This window comes from Ziziphus jujuba, chromosome 4 (genome assembly GCF_031755915.1).
Source record: "Ziziphus jujuba cultivar Dongzao chromosome 4, ASM3175591v1".
Lineage (NCBI taxonomy): Eukaryota > Viridiplantae > Streptophyta > Magnoliopsida > Rosales > Rhamnaceae > Ziziphus > Ziziphus jujuba.
The window spans coordinates 16867966-16887575 of NC_083382.1; the positions used below are offsets into that span (position 1 = coordinate 16867966).

The 19610-nt window shown below is 30.6% G+C and overlaps 1 protein-coding gene across 2 annotated transcripts; it reads right to left on the reverse strand.

Annotated features, from left to right (window-relative positions):
- Positions 1 to 6180: 6180 nt before the first annotated feature.
- On the reverse strand, positions 6181 to 15129 carry LOC107417279 (protein trichome birefringence-like 43). Of its 2 annotated transcripts, XM_060816246.1 has the most exons (6): positions 14841 to 15129; positions 14288 to 14436; positions 10817 to 10988; positions 9488 to 9666; positions 9018 to 9176; positions 6181 to 6882 (listed from the first exon to the last, which is right to left on the reverse strand). In XM_060816246.1, the coding sequence occupies exons 3-6, from the start codon at positions 10940 to 10942 to the stop codon at positions 6585 to 6587; spliced, it is 762 nt and encodes a 253-aa protein (XP_060672229.1). In that variant the 5' UTR covers positions 10943 to 10988; positions 14288 to 14436; positions 14841 to 15129; the 3' UTR covers positions 6181 to 6584. The 2 variants fall into 2 exon arrangements, with proteins under 2 accessions (XP_060672229.1, XP_048327318.2); XM_048471361.2 differs by lacking the exon at positions 14841 to 15129 and having other exon boundaries at positions 14288 to 14830.
- Positions 15130 to 19610: the final 4481 nt, after the last annotated feature.

Here is a 19610-nt window from a genome sequence, read left to right on the forward strand (position 1 = left end):
AGCCTTCTATATTATTTTGGAGGAAAAAAAAATTTATTTAAAGGATTTGAAGAAAAATATTGGTATGATGGTACTGTATGTTTTAAAAAGGTAATTATGCATTTATAATGCAAGGTGGTTGATTTCATGGTTTTGAGTAAACCATATTTCTTTTCTATATTGATGATTTATGATGAGAAATGCAAGGAATGTGGGATTGGAGATATTTATAACTCTCACGGTAAATTTCAGAAATTTTTGGTAATAATAAAAAATGGGCTATTGGTATTTATTTTATTTTAATTATTTTGGATGCACTTATGCAGTACTGGTGTTCTGTACTGTACATGAGATTGTGATTAGCGCGCAGGTTTTAGTCTCCCGTGAGTTACCTATGGACCTGAGGGCAGGCCGGTTTAGTATAGTGCACATAACCGCCCTCTTCCTAGGCCGGGATGACAGTCTCCCGTGAGTTACCTATGGACCTGAAGGCAGGCCGGTTTAGTATAGTGCACATAACCGCCCTCCTCCTAGGCCACAGGTTTTAGCAGCGGTGCTGTCGGGACGCCGAAGTGACCGTATGCCGGTTCTCTCTTTAACCCCCTTCTGAGGGTGCTCGGGACGCTGTGTACCGTAGGGCATCACTGGTATATAGTGTGGTGCGTCAGGCTATTTTCGATTTGAATTTTTAAGCTTATTATTTGGAAATACTATTCAATTAAAATGGTTAATTTATTTAAGTTTTACCGTTTATTTCAAACAAATAATTTTTATGTCATTTTTTATATGATTTATTAATTGTTATTAAAAATTTACTTTATTCTGGATTATTTTTCTGAGTGCTTTGGATTCCAAAAAATTGTTGTATTTTATTGGTAATTATTGATTAAATATAAATTGTGGTGCTCTATATTATTATTTGCATGATTTTGTATTTTAAATGTTGATATTCCATTTATTTATATTTTAATTAATTATTTATTGGCTACCTTGATTTTTTGGGAAATATAATTGCTGGGTTTTGTGAAATGTTTTAAAAGGGAAACTTTTCTAACTGAGTGAACCGTGAGGGTTTTGAGAGAAAATATTATTTTTAGTTAATTATTATTTATTTACTCATTTATTGTTAATTATTCAAATGTGCTATAATTTTCGTTACTATTATAATTGTACAGTAGATATGGTCACTCACTGAGATGATTAGCATCTCATATTTTTAAATTCCGTTCCTCTAGGTCCAGGTTGGGAGACGTTGATCATCCGGGGTGAGCCCGACGTCTCAGTTCATTGTCGAAAGTCCAAGAAGCATTTCTTCCCTTTTTCCTCTTCATCTTGTATTGCTTCCTTATCTATCATTGTATTAATTCCACATTTATTTGTATAATGCTATGTATACTGTATTGGACGCATTTTATTAAATACTATATTAATTCCCTGTTATTCTTTTGAAGTGCTGCAAATTGTGGAATCAAATTGTAGTAATGTGGGAGGAATAAGGGGATGAATATAGAAGTGCATTTTCAGTGTAGGAAATTTATGGTAAGTCCAACCCTTAGGGGAGGTTCTACCGGATTTTCCATTGGAGGGTCCGGTAGGGTTTCCCTGGGATCAGGGCTTGTCTAGGATTCCGGTGAGGAATTTTGGACGGGTCCTGACAGTTATCTGTAACAGCCCAGACCACCCGCATGAGATATTGTCCGCTTTGGGCCCAGCCCGCACGGTTTTGTCAAAACACGTCTCAAGGAAAAGGTATCCACACCCTCTTTTAACACATGCTTTGTTCCCCTTTCTAACCGATGTGGGATCTCACAATCTTCCCCCCTTGGGGCCCAGCATCCTCGCTGGCACACCGATCCGGGTACTGGCTCTGATACCATCTGTAACAGTCCAGACCACCCGCATGAGATATTGTTCGCTTTGGGCCCAGCCCGCACGGTTTTGTCAGAACGCTTCTCAAGGGAAAGGTATCCACATCCTCTTTTAAGGCATGCTTTGTTCTCCTTTCCAACCGATGTGGGATCTCACAAAATAGTGTTTTATTTTGATTTTTTTTTATTTGCTGGACAAATAAACTTAGGAAAGTTGATACATTAGTATTTTGATTAATTCCTATTTCAAAATTAAGGAATTAATTAATCTAATGTATATTAGAAAGGTTGGAGAATTCGGCCACATCATATTTCCTTATCACTTGGTCGGTTTTAACCTAAATTTTTTAGGAATTTACTTTGTTCATTCAAGCCTATTTAAAAGCTTATTTTTCAATGAGAAAGTAGCTTAGATTATTATTCAAAAATTATTTGTGAGAAGAATACTTTTTGTTCTCTTTGAACACTTAAAACACTTAATAGAGATTAAATATTTTAGTTTGACTTATCAATAGAACATCCATCACCTATTATGGCATCTTCATCATATACCAAGGTTTATAATCATAAGTTGACTAGGGGTCAATGTGACCATTAGAATTTGAACTTAATTTTGATCTAGGCTAGTATAATACAGGTTTAGGAGCAAATAGACCTGGGTTCATATCATATTGTTATTTAGAATTTTCGAGCGACTGCATACATGTTCATATATATATATATATATATATATAAATACATATATAAAAATATGTACTAACATTGGTTCTGGTCGGTGGTGATTCTATCAAAATTATTCTTGTGACTTCAATTATTCAATTTAAAGTATTATTTCTACATGTTTATTTTAATTATTTTACTTAAGAATGTCTCACAATTTGTTGTTTCTTAACAGCATAAACTCGTATATTTTATTTCTTAGATTTTAAGATGTGGGTTGCATGTTTAGGGTATGAGACCCAAGTTGTCTTCATTTACTTTCATTATTATTATTATTACAATTGTTATGGTTGTAACCCCCACTAGTACGTAATATTATAAACTTGGATGGTTTGTATTATTATTATTATTACTATCTTTTTATTTATATTTATATATTTATAGATTGCTATAAAATTTGTAGAATTGTAGTAAGTGGGAAGTGTGGGTGGCTATGAATTTATAGAAGTATGTTTCCTCTTTTGAGTTGAAACATGGAGCTGAGTCGAAGCCATCCTAAGATTTCAATAGAAACTCCGAGAGGGATCCTTACACATGAAAATGTACTTATGATCTATTATTTATTTACATTTATAATTTTGTTCTTATGCTGTTCTCAAAATCTTGCAAAATTGTGAAAATTTGTAATAAAGGAGGAGGAGTTTTCTATGCAAGGAATATTTGGGAAAGTCCAATTTACATGGGGTATATTGCCAGATTTTCTGTAAAATGTTTTGTGGGATTTCCCCTAGTCAGGGCTATCATAAGGTTCTGATATGTAGCTCTGGGAGGGTTTTGACAATTACCATCCAATCAAGACGAATGCGATAGTCGATGAGTTTAGTAGAAAGTATACATGTTCCATGGCATATGTTAAGATGGTACAACTTTCTTTAATGGTTGAGTTAAGAAAGTTAGGAGTTAAATTGAGTATGCATGTAACCCAACTTTAGTTATGCCCAACATAAAGGTATCAAAATGGGCTGATGGCATGAGCAGGACACAAGTATGGTATGTTAAAGTTATGCATAGAATGGGCATGACACAACAAAAACCATGTTATGTCGAGCACAAAGCATATAATGGGCTATGCTTGCTTAAGCACAATATAACTCCATGATATGCAAAACATAGCATGGGCCCAAATATGATAGGCATGAATAATCTATGAATAATATACTTTCCACTAGTTAGCAAAATCATAAAATACAAGCCAAGAACACCACTTTAAGCTTCAAAACTCTTCAATGGAGCAAGCATGATCATCCACATTGTAAGTGAATGTAATTTTTATTTATAAATGTATTTTATTTACATTGTTAAGTGAATGTAATTTTTATTTATAAATGTATTTTATTTACATTGTTCATATGCAATACATGGATTCCATTTTTACATAGTTTTTATATTATTTATGAATAACACTTTTGAAAATTCATTTGTACAAATATTGGTTTATGGAGATCATGTTTTCGAATGTTGGGGTTGAAGTTATGAGTTTTTTATGGTCATATTTGGTTCGGTACAACTATGAATGATTTATATGGGACTTAGAAATAGGTTGTATACTTGGTTATTTTTATTATGTGTATTTGGTTTTATCAATGCACCATATATTACCAGTATATGTATATGAGACTCAAATTTGATTATTTAATACTTTGGTCATCCTCTATTGTGGTCACGTGATGGGAGAAAGATGATGAAGTTCAGCTACTACACCTTTAGAATGCTAACTATCATTCTGATATGTCCCCCTCCTCCTCTATTTTATGATGTCTTAGATACTAAGGCTCATACAACAACATTGATATATATTGCATGGTACACAGATTTATATATTTTGTTTTTGATGTTTATAGATAATGGTTTAATTTATTTTAATTGAAACATTTGTTTATGTTTATTCGATTATATTATTTAGGATGATTACATAGTTTTACATTTAATTTATTTTGTAAGGGTCATTATATTTTACTGGTATTGAGTTATAGACATTTAATTATTTTGGGATTTAAACATTGGGTTTTGCAAATAAATTTTTAACAAAGGAATCTTTCAATGGAGTAATAGTAAGGTTTTAAGAGATTTGTTTTTTAATTTAAATGAATATTTTCCTGCTATATATACTAATCATTCACTTGGTGAGATTATCATTATACTTTTGGAGTTTGAACTTGTTCTCCTACATCTTAGTTGATAGTTGGTGATTTTACCACAGTGCATTGTCATTGCATCTTCTGCCATGTATCCTTCCAACAGTGACTGTAATTTTTATTTTTATTTATCATTGTAGCATTTGTTCCATTTCTTCCTATCATCGTATTTCTAAAATTTTACTTTTAGTATGCTACGATATTATAGTGAACTTGGGAATGTTGTTGTATTTTATCATTGATATGAGACCCTAAATTTTATTATCACTACCATTATTGTTGTTGCTGTTGTTGAAACTATTGTTATGTTGCAGGAAATTGTTCTTTTCTTTTCAAGGTTAAATTTTGGCTAGTCCAACTTTCAAGGGAGGTTATTTTGAATTTGCTTTCAAGTTTGTGGTAGGATTTTTTCTACACAAGACCACTCCAAGTATCGTAGATATATTGAACTATTTATTTTGTCAATTTTGTTTTGAAAGATTTATTGACAAAATCTTTATAATGGCTATTAATAGACTTGGATTGTTCAAAGTTAGCTCATGATCGACTTGGATTTAGCTTCCTCAAAATTAGATCATAAAACATATGGCCAATCTTGAATAACAGAAGCTCGAATAATATACAAGTCGTTTAGTAGCTCGTAAGTAGCGGAAATATAAGTTTGTAGATATATTTATATATTACATTAATTATTTAATCATGTCAAATGCTTATAATATTAATTTAATGTAAAATGCTTATACTATACAAATAATATAATAATTTTTAAAAATTATATTTAATAAAATAAATGGAATGGATTAATAATTTAATGATGAAAAAATTAATAAAATAAATTTTTTTTTTAAGACTTTATCTTAAAACGAGCTAAATTAAGCTAAGCTTGAGCTTTTTTAAACGAATTGAGCCAATCTTAAGCAATAAATTGTTGAGTTTGAGAATCGTAATATTCGACTTAGTTTGGCTCGTTTACATCTCTAATCTCTAAAAGCTAATCTAGTATATTGTATTGTTTAATTTAATTTTCTTAAACAGAATTTTAATATACAATTAAATTCATATTTTGTAGACTTTTTAAATTTTAAATCGTAATTTTTTTACGATCCAAGGGCTAATAAAGAAAAAACTTATTTAAAACGATCATATAATTTTGATGTGAACCAGACTCTATAATATATATTGTTAGTTTCAAATAAAATCTATCTTACTTTGTTAAACTGAGGTCTACCTTTAATAACTATTTGATCATATCAAATATTAGAATTTAAAATTTAAAAAATTGTTAAATATAGATTTAGTCAAATACTAAAACCTCATTTAGAGAAAATGAATCCCATTAAAATCTAATAATTAATAAATATAATTTTAAATATCTTTCTTAATGCGATCCAAAGAATAAAAAAAAAAAAAAGACCTTATATTAATTATCATATTAAGAATTTTATTTAAGTATGGCTAATAATATATCTATTTAATCAAACAAGAAGTGAACGTGTATGTGCTATGTATTTATGTGTTCATATGTGCGCTCCTCCTTACACCCGGTGCTATGTGTTTAGCAACCGAGACTAAACCTTGTATAAAGGGAGCGTTGATGCAGCTGCTTGAGACAAGCGAGCGAGACAGTTAGCACACAAGTGAGGCAGGTGTGATACACAAAGAGAGAGAGGCAGGTGTGATACACCAAGGTTGAGTTGAAGCATCATTATCACGGTTTGAAGCAATCTAGCTGTTACAAAAGGTATGTATCAGAACTTTGTTTAGCGATATGTGGCTGGGAATCGATACGTAGGTCTTGGGAAAGATGGATGCTTGCTGCTTCATTGTTGTTTTAATTGTTGCTTTAATTACACGTACATATGTAAATAAAATCCTTAAGAAGCTAGTTTTGAACGAGAGCTGTATAGAGGAGCTGATTCCAAGTATCAGGTACTCCAGGTAAACACCAATGGCTGCAATCAATGATTCTGTGGCCCCCGAAGCCATACTGAGAAGGATGACCATCTTTTCTAAGCTGTGAAAGTGTTGTGACATCTAGCAAATACACTGGCTTTGAAATAGTTCCAAGAACTTTGTCTACCACTTTCTCTGCTGCGTTTGGACCTCCCGGATAGGTTGATCCAGCAACTGGTTGTGATTGTCCGCTGCAGTTTGCACGTGGCTCCCCCCAATCACTTCCACTTCATGAAACATGAGTAAAATATAAACAACTTTTTATGCATATAGAATAAATTAGACAGATTTAATGGAATATTAATTAAGGTCAAGAAGTAGTATTTGGGGGACAATTATTTGGTGAATTTTTATTATTCGATGAACTGAACCAGAATCTCACGCGCACATATGTGAGGACTAGACATTCTTACCCGTCTGTCCCGCAGAGATAATAAAATCAATAAACTGATGTCTTTTTGCATATTCATATGTTCGTGGCCGTGTTTTGATGACTATTTTATGATCAAAGTCAAGAATTAAAAGGATTAAGAGTAGAGGGACGTTTCTATTTTTGAAGTGATTGTACTTTTGGTCCTTATTTATAATTAGAACATTGCGAAGACTTTCTAATTTACAATATCTGTTCCAATTTGATTTTTTGGGCTTAAAACAAAATTTAATGGCTCCGTCCTGCTCACTCGCATAAAATTGTAAATTCTAGAAAGATATTCATATTTGGACTTTAATCATAGATGAAAATAAAAAGATATAACCGAAAATTCCAACTGAATAAAATTGTCACAATTTGTATTTAAATTTCAATGTTTTAAAAAATAAAAGCAAAAGTGAATTTACCCTACCCTAGAGACGCTTTATCTGTAGGCAATTTCATTTTCATTTTATGTTAGAGATCTATGGATGCGGACAGTCTTAAGAGTTACCATTTATTCAACTAGGATTTTAATATTAAGTCATTAATATCACACTCTCAACATTAGACATGTCAACATGTTTCCATCTTATATATCTTATGCCTGGAGCATATTTTCAACAGATTATTATTATAAAATAATGGATAAATCTAGTGATATATAAGTTATGAGATAACTGCTCATAACTTTCCAATACTCATCTACCCTTGGATGTGCCCATTAATGGCCAACATGATTTGTCAAAAGATGTTTGTCAAATATCTTGATTCATTGAACACCCTTAAATATATGCAGTCCATGTCACATTTGATCAACTTGATTGTTTTAGGATAAGATAATTTTTACTATCTTTTGGTTCTCATCAAAAGATGAGATCTAAAATTTAACTAGTAGTCAAATATAGGTTTACTAACATATTAATATCTCTATTTTGACAAAATGAATCCTTGAAAGACCTAAAAAATTATAAATATAATTTAAATCTCAATTTTAAAAAAATTTTAATAAAAGAAGTTTTAATAATAAAACAATTATATCAACATAACATAAAATTAGTTATATCAGTATATATATACATATGAAAATTCTATTATCTAGAATTTTTATGCCCAGGATTGTTTGGGCATGTAAATAGGTGTGCAAAATTTTTTAACCCACCTATCCACATGTGGATAGGAATTTTTAATTTATATCGTATGTTTTTAATTTGTTGAAATTTAAGCCCTTTATTTATAAAAGAATTGCACTCACTTCAAACCGTTGACCTTTGTTGGCTAAAAATCTAATTGGACCAAATTGAAACTTGAGGCTAAATTGAAATGTCTTAAGTTTGAAAACCTTCTAAAACTAGAGTTTACTAAAATACAATTAATCCTATTAATAATTATAGATTTATTAAACTGGATTGTGTCATTTTTAAAGCAAATTTGAAAAGATATATGGCATGTTTTTAGTTTAAAATTACCAAATCAATTCTATCATAGACTTGTGTACATGTGTATATGTTTATACAGATATATATATATATATATATATGTATATATAGGATTATATTCAACTTTTTAAGTTGATGTCATCTAAACTCATTAGATTGCATGTTATAACAAATATATGTTAGCCAGCAGTTCTAAATAATTGTGTTTACTTATTTTCAATTTAAAATATCAAAAATATCCATTCCTGAGCTCCATTATATATATATATATATATATGCAATTAATCTCTCCTTACGTTATATATATATAGATGCAATTAATCTCTCCGTACGTTCAAATATTACACTTTTATTATAGACGTTCAATTATTTTCTTATTTGTTTTATTAGATTTGACCATATTGATTAAAGTAAAATATAGAAATAATTGATTTGATAGGTCTTTCTTATTCTTATTATATACCAACGGATCCACCTACTAAAAACGAGTGTATATAGTTGTGTGGATACTCACTTGTCATGATCCGGGGAAACTCCTTGGAAGAACACCATAGTTTTGGTTTGGTTGATATTCGAGTCAACCCATTTAGCCCATGTATTTAGCCCTTTCTCGTACGCCACCAAGCGATCCAAATCCTTGTACATTGTATTCCCCTCTTGAATATAATCCCATCTAATATGCATTACAAAATTATAAGATGATGATATATATATATATCTTTAAATTAAGCTATTGATTTTTTTCTTGTTCAAAAATTCTAGATAGATTTTTGTCCAAAATAATACATAACTTTAACTGAATAAACGTGTAAAAAACAAAAAAAAAAAAAGGTTAAAAAAAACGTATCCATCCAAAATTCCTAAATAAGAAACTTATCAGCTTTTTTTTTTTTTTTTCCTTATCAGCTATATATGCAAGTTTTTGGGCAAACTAATATATGATAAAATTAAAATGATATACATAAATATAGATAGGAAAAGTACGGTTGCTTTCTTCCAGTATGAATCCACCAATGCCACGTGTTGAAGATCAATACATCAGTGCCGTTATTCCATAATTGCCCTCCTTCGATTGAGTCCAGCTTTAGAACGCGACCGATAGTTGAGCTCATAATGTCAACCAAGAACGCATTGCGGGAGAACATCACCTTAACATTGTATTCCTAAATATTGTATGCACAATAATTCAGGGGGAAAAATTGCTTTTAGACCCTTGATTTAGTGCTAAATACATTTGGACACCATTAATTTAAAAATTTATAAGAAATCTTTTGAAAATTTAGCATATATTTAGAAATTAAATAAATAATAATGACTATGGATAAGAAACAAAAAATAAATAATCTAGTTACTACTTTTTTACCCTTCATCAGTCATGCAAATCTTTGCCTAGGTGTACATATATATGAACAGAAGATTAATGCAAATACCAAATAATATTTTTCATGCATTCAGTTATAATATTTCAAAATAAAAACAATCCAATGAAAATTACATAATATTGGAATACAAATATAATAGACCTCACCAATATCCTTTTTTTTTTTTCTTCCAATTAATTTTGAAAATTGTACTTTAGTTTTGTAAACCTTTTTTTTTTTTTTTTTTTTTGCATTATTACTCTCTTGAATTTTATATACAGTTAATGAAGTTATTACCCCTTACCTTTATATTTAAAGATTATGGGACAGCTAAAAGTCATGTCATGTGTAAGGTTTGTTAACAATATTAACTATTTTTTCTTCCCGATGAATGTATGCCTCCTTAATCCGGTTGTTTGCATACGCAAATAAATATACCTTTAAACAGTTAAAACAATAAATAAATAACCAAAAATAAAAAATAAAAAAAAAAGATCGAATGTGGAAGCATTGTTTATGAAGTTTACAGGGTTGAGTGATACAAGAAGAACACAAATAATAATAATAATAATAATAAAAATAAAAATAAAAAATCATATGTGAGATTAAATTGCGAAAGGCGAAAATTTTATGTGGCGAGTGATATTTGGTGTACAGATTTCCCAAATTTTACGAAAATGTTAATCAAATTTCTAAAAATATATATATAAATGCAGAAAATTTTAGAACAGAAAACAAATTTTATTACATTTTTCCTAATTAATTACTATGTGAACCTAAAGATTAATGCTTCTTCTTTTTTTGGGTATAGCCCATATTAATAAATATTCATACTTTGGACATATGTATTATTTTGTATACAGCATGCAAAGAAAAAAATGTTGTGAGTAGTGACATTCAAATTGAAATTGCGACGAATTAAAAATAAGGAAATAAAAATATTATATCTCACAGGGAATGTGAATGTGGAAAGCCCTCCACCTCTGACGAATGAGAATGTAGCATTGGGTTCAGCTGAATGTAGCATACAAGTGAGCGACTGCCATTGGTTCAAACTCAACGAGTCCCCCACAAACATAATGCTTTTGTTTCTAAATCTCTCCAAAAACTCTCCACCATCGAATCTACACCAAGAAAGTGTTTGTTAATAATCTAAATAGTTCTGGTGATATTATGCTGTATTGATGGTTAAATAACAAGACTGTCCAAATTCAGAAATATATATTATACTATACATTGCTCATTGAATGACAAGTTGATCTCTTAATTAACCTTTTAAATCTTTGAATCTAAATGATGAAAAATTACTATTAATCTTAAAAATTTATGCGGTTAAGATATGGATCATCTATATATATTTATATAAAAATTCTATGGTACGTACTTCCATATATTTTTATCGTGTAGACGTCTTTAAAAATAATGATTTTTGAAAAAAATTGTTGTGAATACTTGTGTTTGTATAATAGTATTGACGATACTTTTTCAAAAACTGTCGTTTTTATAGACGTCCACACAATAAAAACATCCAAATGTTCTCACCATAAATGAAATATATATTTTTATATTATATGTTTTAGTAAATATATACAAATCCTATTTACCAAAAAAGAAAAAAAAAAATCTTTTTTTGATATTAAATTGGACTAGACAATTTCAAATTTTTATTGGACCAAGTTTTATTTAATTTACTCCCATAAATATTTTATCTAAAAATATTTATGTAATTCCGCATTTTTATAATATTAGGAAATATATATATATATATATATATGATAGGTGAGAAATCATAATTTCTGGTCTACTTTTTTAAATTGCAATCCATTGTTATGAGAAGATAAACCACAAAAAACGATATGCTGATCTAGAATTACATTTTTAGAAAGAATAAACAGTTCCATAAAATATTTTTGCTTTTCTAATTTTTATTGACTCAATAAAATAAATTATATTTACAACCAAGCTCACATTACATTGATCATCAAATGATTCAGGATTTTCTTTATTAATTTCTGCATTATTTTAAAAACCATGATTTAAAAGTAAATTGATGGTTTTTGAATTGATATAGGATTTATTTTACCCAAAAAAAGAAAATTATAATCTTTTAATAAGTTAGATACTAGATTACTAATTTATTTTTAAATCTTAACTACTATTAAAATGATTTAAAACTAACAAAATAAGTTTTCATGCTAAAATATCATGGCAACATAATATGATGTGAGTTTGACTCACCATATCAATGCTAACTTAGAAAACAAACCGCACCTAAGTTTGGATTTGTATAGAATGTGGAAAAGAAGTGATGGAATCATTTTACCAAAGGTGTCGGTGATAAAATTATGATTATCCCAATCTAACCACACATATACCGTACAAAACAATCCAAAAAAAAAAGCAACAGAAATAATTGATAAAATCTAAGGAGAGGTTACGTAAAGTCGAAGGGAAAGAGACAATTAATTATCATATAATTTAAATTTAAAAATAAAATAAGATAAACTCATATTATATAAAAAATACAGAAAATTAGACATAAATTGCAATTTCTAAATAATAGAATATTAAAATAAAAAAATTCTACATTTTAATTATTATATAAAATATATTTTAAATTTTTAATAATACACTTTACGAGTGAGGCCCGCCACAACTTTTTTCAATGAACCCAGTAATAATGGTGATGAATGGAAAAGAAATTTGTTATTTCTCGTGTCATACTAAGTAGGATCTATCTTGATATGGCAAGTACTGCTGTATTTAATTTTTTTTTTCTTTTTTTTAAACCTAAGAACCTAGTAAGTGAATGTAGCAAATTAAATTGCCACAAATATGATTTTTCATTAAAAGAAAAAAGAAAAAGAAAAAGAACAGTACAACTTTTAAAAATAAAAATATCTCGTGAGAAGAAGTTAGATCACCAGCGAATTGCATGTAAAAAAACTAAATATTTGGCCTCTCAAGTCCACCATTATTCCTCTCCTCCTTCATTCACTTCATTTCCTAATTCCCATAAAACAAGGTCTCTTTTCTTCTTAATTGTTTTGATTCTCTTTTGTTAACTTTTGGAATATTACCAAGGCAAAATAAAAAATACTTGTTTTTCGAGACACTGCTATAAGTTCTATTCATATACGGTCTGATCTTCAACTTTTATCTGTCCATAAGTAACCTGAATTATAATTTCTATCAAAATAATCAGTAGGCAAAACTTAATTTAAAAAAAAAAAAAACATTAATTAAGAAATGATAAGATCGTTTCTTAATGTTTATGATAGTCATTTATAATAAAAAGAGGAAAAAAAAAGTCATCAAAATGAATTTCATTTATACATAGATTGAAATGGTTTTCTATTTAGCATTTCTATTTTTTGTTTTTTTGGTTTTTTTCAATAGCTTTGTATCAAAATGAGAATCCTAACAATCATTTAAATTGGACACCAATTATACACAATTTTAATAAAACCTTTAAGAGAAAACGAAAAATTAAAAGTAGAAATGTTACCAAACAAGGGATACGTTAATGATCAATTCAAAAGCATGTCAAACTGGAAATTAAAATTTAAGAACTTAACTAATTTCCATGGGCATTGGCTTTAATATAGTTCTCAGCTTCCAAATTATCTCACAGGAGATTGCATAACAAAGCAAACGAATTAACCACCAATAAACCCAAAAAAAAAAAAAAGAAAAAGAAAAAGGAAAGGATTAATTGCATTTTAAGTCTCTTAACTTTTAACGTTTTGCTATTCATACCTTAAACATTTTTACTCGGTAATTTAAATTAAACCCATGATTTTTCAATTTCCTTTAAATTTTGGCCTTGTTTAAGTTTTGACCATAAGGTTTAATTATTGCCTTGTATTTAAATGTGTAAATTTTATAATTAGAATATGCTAAAGTGAAAAGTACTGAAATTGTTTTCAATATTTTGCACTTTTGTATCCTTTATTATTAAAAAAATAAAAAATAAAAAATAAATAAAAAGAAAGAAAGAAAACATAGAAAGGTGCATGTTATCTAAATAGTATTAAAATTAAATTTCAAACTATAATATACAAATATATATATGTATATATATATATGCAGAATTTTAGAATTGGTTTTAAATTTGATAGATATGACTATGATAAATATATATATATATATATTTATTTAATACAATGAGGAATTTATAATAAAAAAATCATATACAACTATCAAATTACATAACTTATATAGATATGATGACTGTTAATTCTTATAGTTTCTCTTTATAAATTTTCCGTTATATAAAAACTGTATATATACGAATTAACAGCAAAGAGAGAAAGACGACTGAAGGGCAATCATGATTACCATCTATAGATAATTTTATCAAAATAGACATATATATATATATATATATATATAATATTTATATGTCTATGTATGAATGTACCTCGTCAAATTGCATCCAGAAGGCTGCCATCTATATTTAAGATAGAGTTTATCTGGGCGACCATGGTTTAGGCAATCAAACTCATCCTCAATGAAGGGACAGTCAGATACATCATAAAGCGGATATGAATTATCATAAACCCAATTCCCCTGAAAGTAATCACAGTTTCCAATATTATTATCGCCAACCCTCTTGAAACTATCTCCACACACTTGATGCACAATATAAACTACTCCGAGGAGTACTGCGACACCAATTGCAAGAGCCCCCATGAGGGAGAGACACAGAATCTTGGTGGAAGTCACTGTGTATAATATATTAATATATAATTTCATATGGAATATATAGAAAAAGGAGTGTACTGGATAGAAAGGTGTGAGGTTAATTGGATTAATTTCTAATGAGAAATTAATGTAACTGGCCTCTCTTTCAATGGAAAGGAAATTAAAGATGCAAGTTGGGATTTGGAATTTGGTTGCTTTCTCAGTAGACTGACTCAAAAGATTAAGAGAAAAGAGAGAAATTAAAGACAGCAAAAGAGAGCTCAAAATACCTGATTGAATTGGAATGATTTGCATCTTTAAGGAGACATAATGGTGCTATCATGGTTGCTTCTGGTGGGGTTGAAAACGGTGGCCAAACTTGAATTTCGTTTTTTCTTTTTTTCTTTTTTAAGTTTTGTTGATTTTCACAAATTTGATTTAAGCAGCAAATCCGATCGGAACTTGTATAATTTTTTGAGATTGAAATTTTTGATTTCGTTAACTATAAAAAATTAAAAGAAAAAAGATTGGCAATAATTGTGTTTTATCAAGTTGTATTAACGTCTTTTTTTCTTTTTAAGTTTTGATCATTTTCACAAATTTGATTTAAGAAGCACATCCTATCGAAACTTCTAAAATTGATTGGGATTGAGATATTTGCTTTTATTAACTATAAAAAAATTACAAGAAAAAAGATTAACAATAATTGCGTTTTTCTCAAGTTGTATTAATATTTCCATTTAAGGTCAATCGTAAAAATGTTATACTTAAATTATTTTTAGGGAATTATTTTTTATGGAATTAGTTTCCTAGAAATTGATTTTAATTTCCATCAATTAGTTTATCTGTCAGGACCCGTCCAGAATTCCTTCCCGGAACCCTAGACAAACCCTGATCCCAGGGAAATACCACCGAACCTTCCAACGGAAAATCTGGCAGCACCTCCCCTAAGGGTAGGACTAACCAAAAATTACCTGCACTGAAAACATACTTCTATAAACATCCCCTTATTCCTCCCACAATACTACAAATTGATTCCACAAATTTCAGCACTCCAAATAACAGCAACTCAGTGCATAAATAATAACTACACGTCCAATACAGTATACAGAGCATTATACAGATAAAGTGGAATTTATACAATGACAGATAAGAAACAATACAAGATGAAGAGGAAAAAGGGAAGAAATACTTCTTGGACTTTCGACAACGAACTGAAATGTTGGGCTCGCCCCGGACAATCAACGTCTCCCAACCTGAACCTAGGGGAATGGAATTTAAGAGCGTGAGATACTAATTATCTCAGTGAGTGACCCTATCTACTGAACACCTTTAATATTAATAATATAAAAATAAAGGAATTTAATTAAGCAATACCGAACAATTAAATAAATAAATAAATAAACAATTGAGGTAACAATTTCTCTCAAAACCCTCACTATTCACTCCGTTGGAAATGTTCCCCTTTTTAAAACATTTTCACAAAACTTGATACTCGTACTTCCCGAAAACCAAGGGACCAAATAATTTAATAAACAACAAATAAATAAATACCCCAAATATAAATAAACTGTAATAAATTATAATAAATAATTTTGTACTCTTTGGGGTTTGAAATTTCTATCCGAAAAAAAATTTGTACTTGACGCACCACACCATATACCAGTGATGCCCTCCGATACCCAGCGTCCTGAGCACCGACTGGCGGGGAGATTAAAGAGAGAAACTTGCAAACGGCACTTCGGCGTCCCGACAGTACCGCTGCTGAAACCATCATCCTGGCCAAGGAGGGGGGCGACTGTGTGCACTATATAAGACTTGCCTGCCCACGGTCCAATGGCAACTCACGGGAGAAATAATAATACTTGCGCGCTGAACCACATATACATATACCAGAACACCAATACTGTGTGAATGCGTCTAAAATAATTATTAAACCAACCGTACCGTTTTCCAAAATTACCGTGGGAAATATAACAAATTTTTCACACTTACCATCCCATATATTTTTATTTAACAAACCGGTAAGAAAACATCGATAACAAATAAAACCATACCTTTTCTCGTAATACGAGATTCAACAATTGAAATACCGCGGGCATAATTTATAAAATTAAACCACCAACTTAAACAAATATTTTCATAAAATATTTAACCCAATTATGCCCAAAAAATAACACTTAAAACCACGTACGATTATTACTGAAATATACTTTGCTCATGCACAATAAATAAATTAAACCACAATAAAATAATACTCGGAAAATTCTTAGTAACCCAAATTTTCGTTTAGTATCAATGCGTAAAAATATATATATAAAATAATATTTTTTCCCGACTATATTTAAATTCCACCACATGAACATAATTTCAGATACCAATTTAACAGCAATTAAATATAATTAATTATCCCAAAATATTTATTAAAGATGGGTCACTCACCTGGAGCACGCAATAATCCTAAGATCCACCATGGGATCAATTCCATGACTCACCCGTGCTCCTAGAACAAAATCCACACACAGTCAAATAAATTAATATTTTATTCGGGTAATAATACCCAGTACGCGGGGGGTCAAACACAAACGTTATCCAAAATTGACAAATTATATGTCTATGGAAAGCTTGTGAGATGAGGATCACATTACCGACCTCCATTGAGCCCAATTCGACCGGCGGTGGCCGGAATTTGGTCGGAAAGATTCGGCCGGTTTTGATCCCTTCGTATCTTGCAAATCGACGGAAGTTGAGTTAATTGGAGCTCAGAATCGGAATCAGAGGATCCAAATTAGTGGGAAAGGACTAGTTGCACGACCGGTGGCTGCCGGAAAATGGCCAAACCAGCGACACACCGGCCGCCGGCGTTGGAGGCCGATCCCAGCGCGTCCGCTGGCCATTCGGCCGGAGATTTGGCCGCCGGTGTCCCCCAACTGTGGGCTTTCATGTCGGCCGGCGCGTGAGTGCTTCCGGTGGCCGGAAACTGTGCAGCAGGGAGAGAGAGAGAGACGGCGGTGGGAAGGAAGAAAGAAAGAAAGAAAGAAAGAAGAAGAAGAAGAAAGAGAAGGATCGGGCCCCCCGACCCTTTTTTCCCACGTGGGCGAAAAGAAAAGAAAGAGAAAAAGAAAAAGAAAAAGAAAAAGGAAAAGAAAAAGAAAAAGAAAATAAAATAAAAATAATTAAATAATTAAATAATAATATTATTATTTAAAATAATAATAAAATAATATGATATTACACATGGTTGACATGTGGCTTCTAAACATGGTGACACATGGTCACCTTCATTAAGTCACACGTGGCACATCGTTACACGTTTAAAAAAATAATATTAAAATAATACAGTATTTAAAAAACTCTACATGTCCATAACTTTCAACCCATATGTCCAAATCGGACGTGCCGCTAGTCTACGGACTCGTATCGACGAGCACTTCACAACCATGCATGAGTCAAAGCTCAACCTTGCATGAATAAAAAGTCAACTCCGGCACCCCTTGGACAGTTTGGACCTCAACTTGTTTTGCTCATAACTTCCAAACCGTAGCTCCGTTTTGAACGTTCTACTAGTCTACGAACGCGTGCCAACATGTACTTCGTAACAGTACCTCAGTCAACCTAGAATTCCAATCGGGTCAAAAAGTCAACTTTTGACCCCTTCGATCAAAGTCAAAGTCAACGGTCAACGTGCAAAAAATTCCGACATGGTTCGGGACGGGGTGTTACATTATCATTGCTGGGTTAGGAAGAAAAAATTTAAGACAAGAAAGTAATTATTTAAATTTATTTGTGTTTTTAAATTGAGGATAAATTTATCTTTGAAAAATATATATATAACAAGTTGAGTGGTTCTATTTACATTTCGAAATTTAATACCTGTACTACATTCTACACACATTCACTCTATTCCATTTTTACTACTAAACACCAATTCATTTAGGCCTACTTTACCCTTGGCTATAATTAAATACATACACTACATATCATTACCCCTAATTCCTTTGAAATTAAATATACACACTACATACACTACATCACGTCCCCAATTCTTGAATCCCTGTCACTTCTTCTTCAATAGTCCATTTAAATACAAATTACTTCATCTACAAAAACAATAATAATGCAAGATGCGAGAAAGCTATTTGTCCAAGTTCTATTCTTCATATTCAATAATCAGTTTCTAGATTAGTTAATCTGTATTGAAAGTGCATAATGGAACTAGAACAAGATGTTAAATAGTCATTGGCTGGCTATTTTAAAATTTTTTGACATTGATGTTGATACTCAATAAAAAGCTCTAAGAGCCTAGGCCTATGTCATATTATCTCCATGCACCCAAACTACAATTTTTTGCATAGCACGGAAGAATATAATTTCTAGCACATATTGAGAACTTAGTTCTCCCCACAAACAGGAACATAAAGTGAACACACACAAAATATATTTACAAAAGCACTGAGGACTTCGTCTTCCCTACAACAAAGTCAATAAATACAAAAGTTTAAATGTAGAAAACTAAAGATTCACACACAAAACTTTCACATGGAAACCCTAGATAAGAAAAACCATTGGTGTCAGCCACCACTCATAATTTAAATCCACTAGGTAAATGAAAATCAATACAATCAATCATATCCTAAAGCGTGAGGAATGATACAAACATTGCCAACAACCATTATAGTGGGGTGATTCAATTTCCAAAACCTGGATGGAGTGACCTGAAACCCAAACCACCAAAGCTGCTGCTCCTCAAAAGGACTCCACACTGCGGCTCTATTTTTAAGGCCTCCCTCATAATGGACTCTACTACCTCACAATCATTGCATGGTCTTCCTTGCAATGGTATAACAACATTGTTGCAATGATATTCCTTGCAAAGGAAAGTGAAATTATCTAGGCATTTTGAACGAGTGGGAAAACTTAAGGATTTCTCTCTAAGTGAGAAAATCAAGATCTAAGAAATCCAGAATCAACACTTAGATAAACCACAAACTAAGTGAAAAGTCAATCCAAAATAATCAAATTAATCCTAAAAGATGTTTTACTTTTATCAGTAAGGTTAT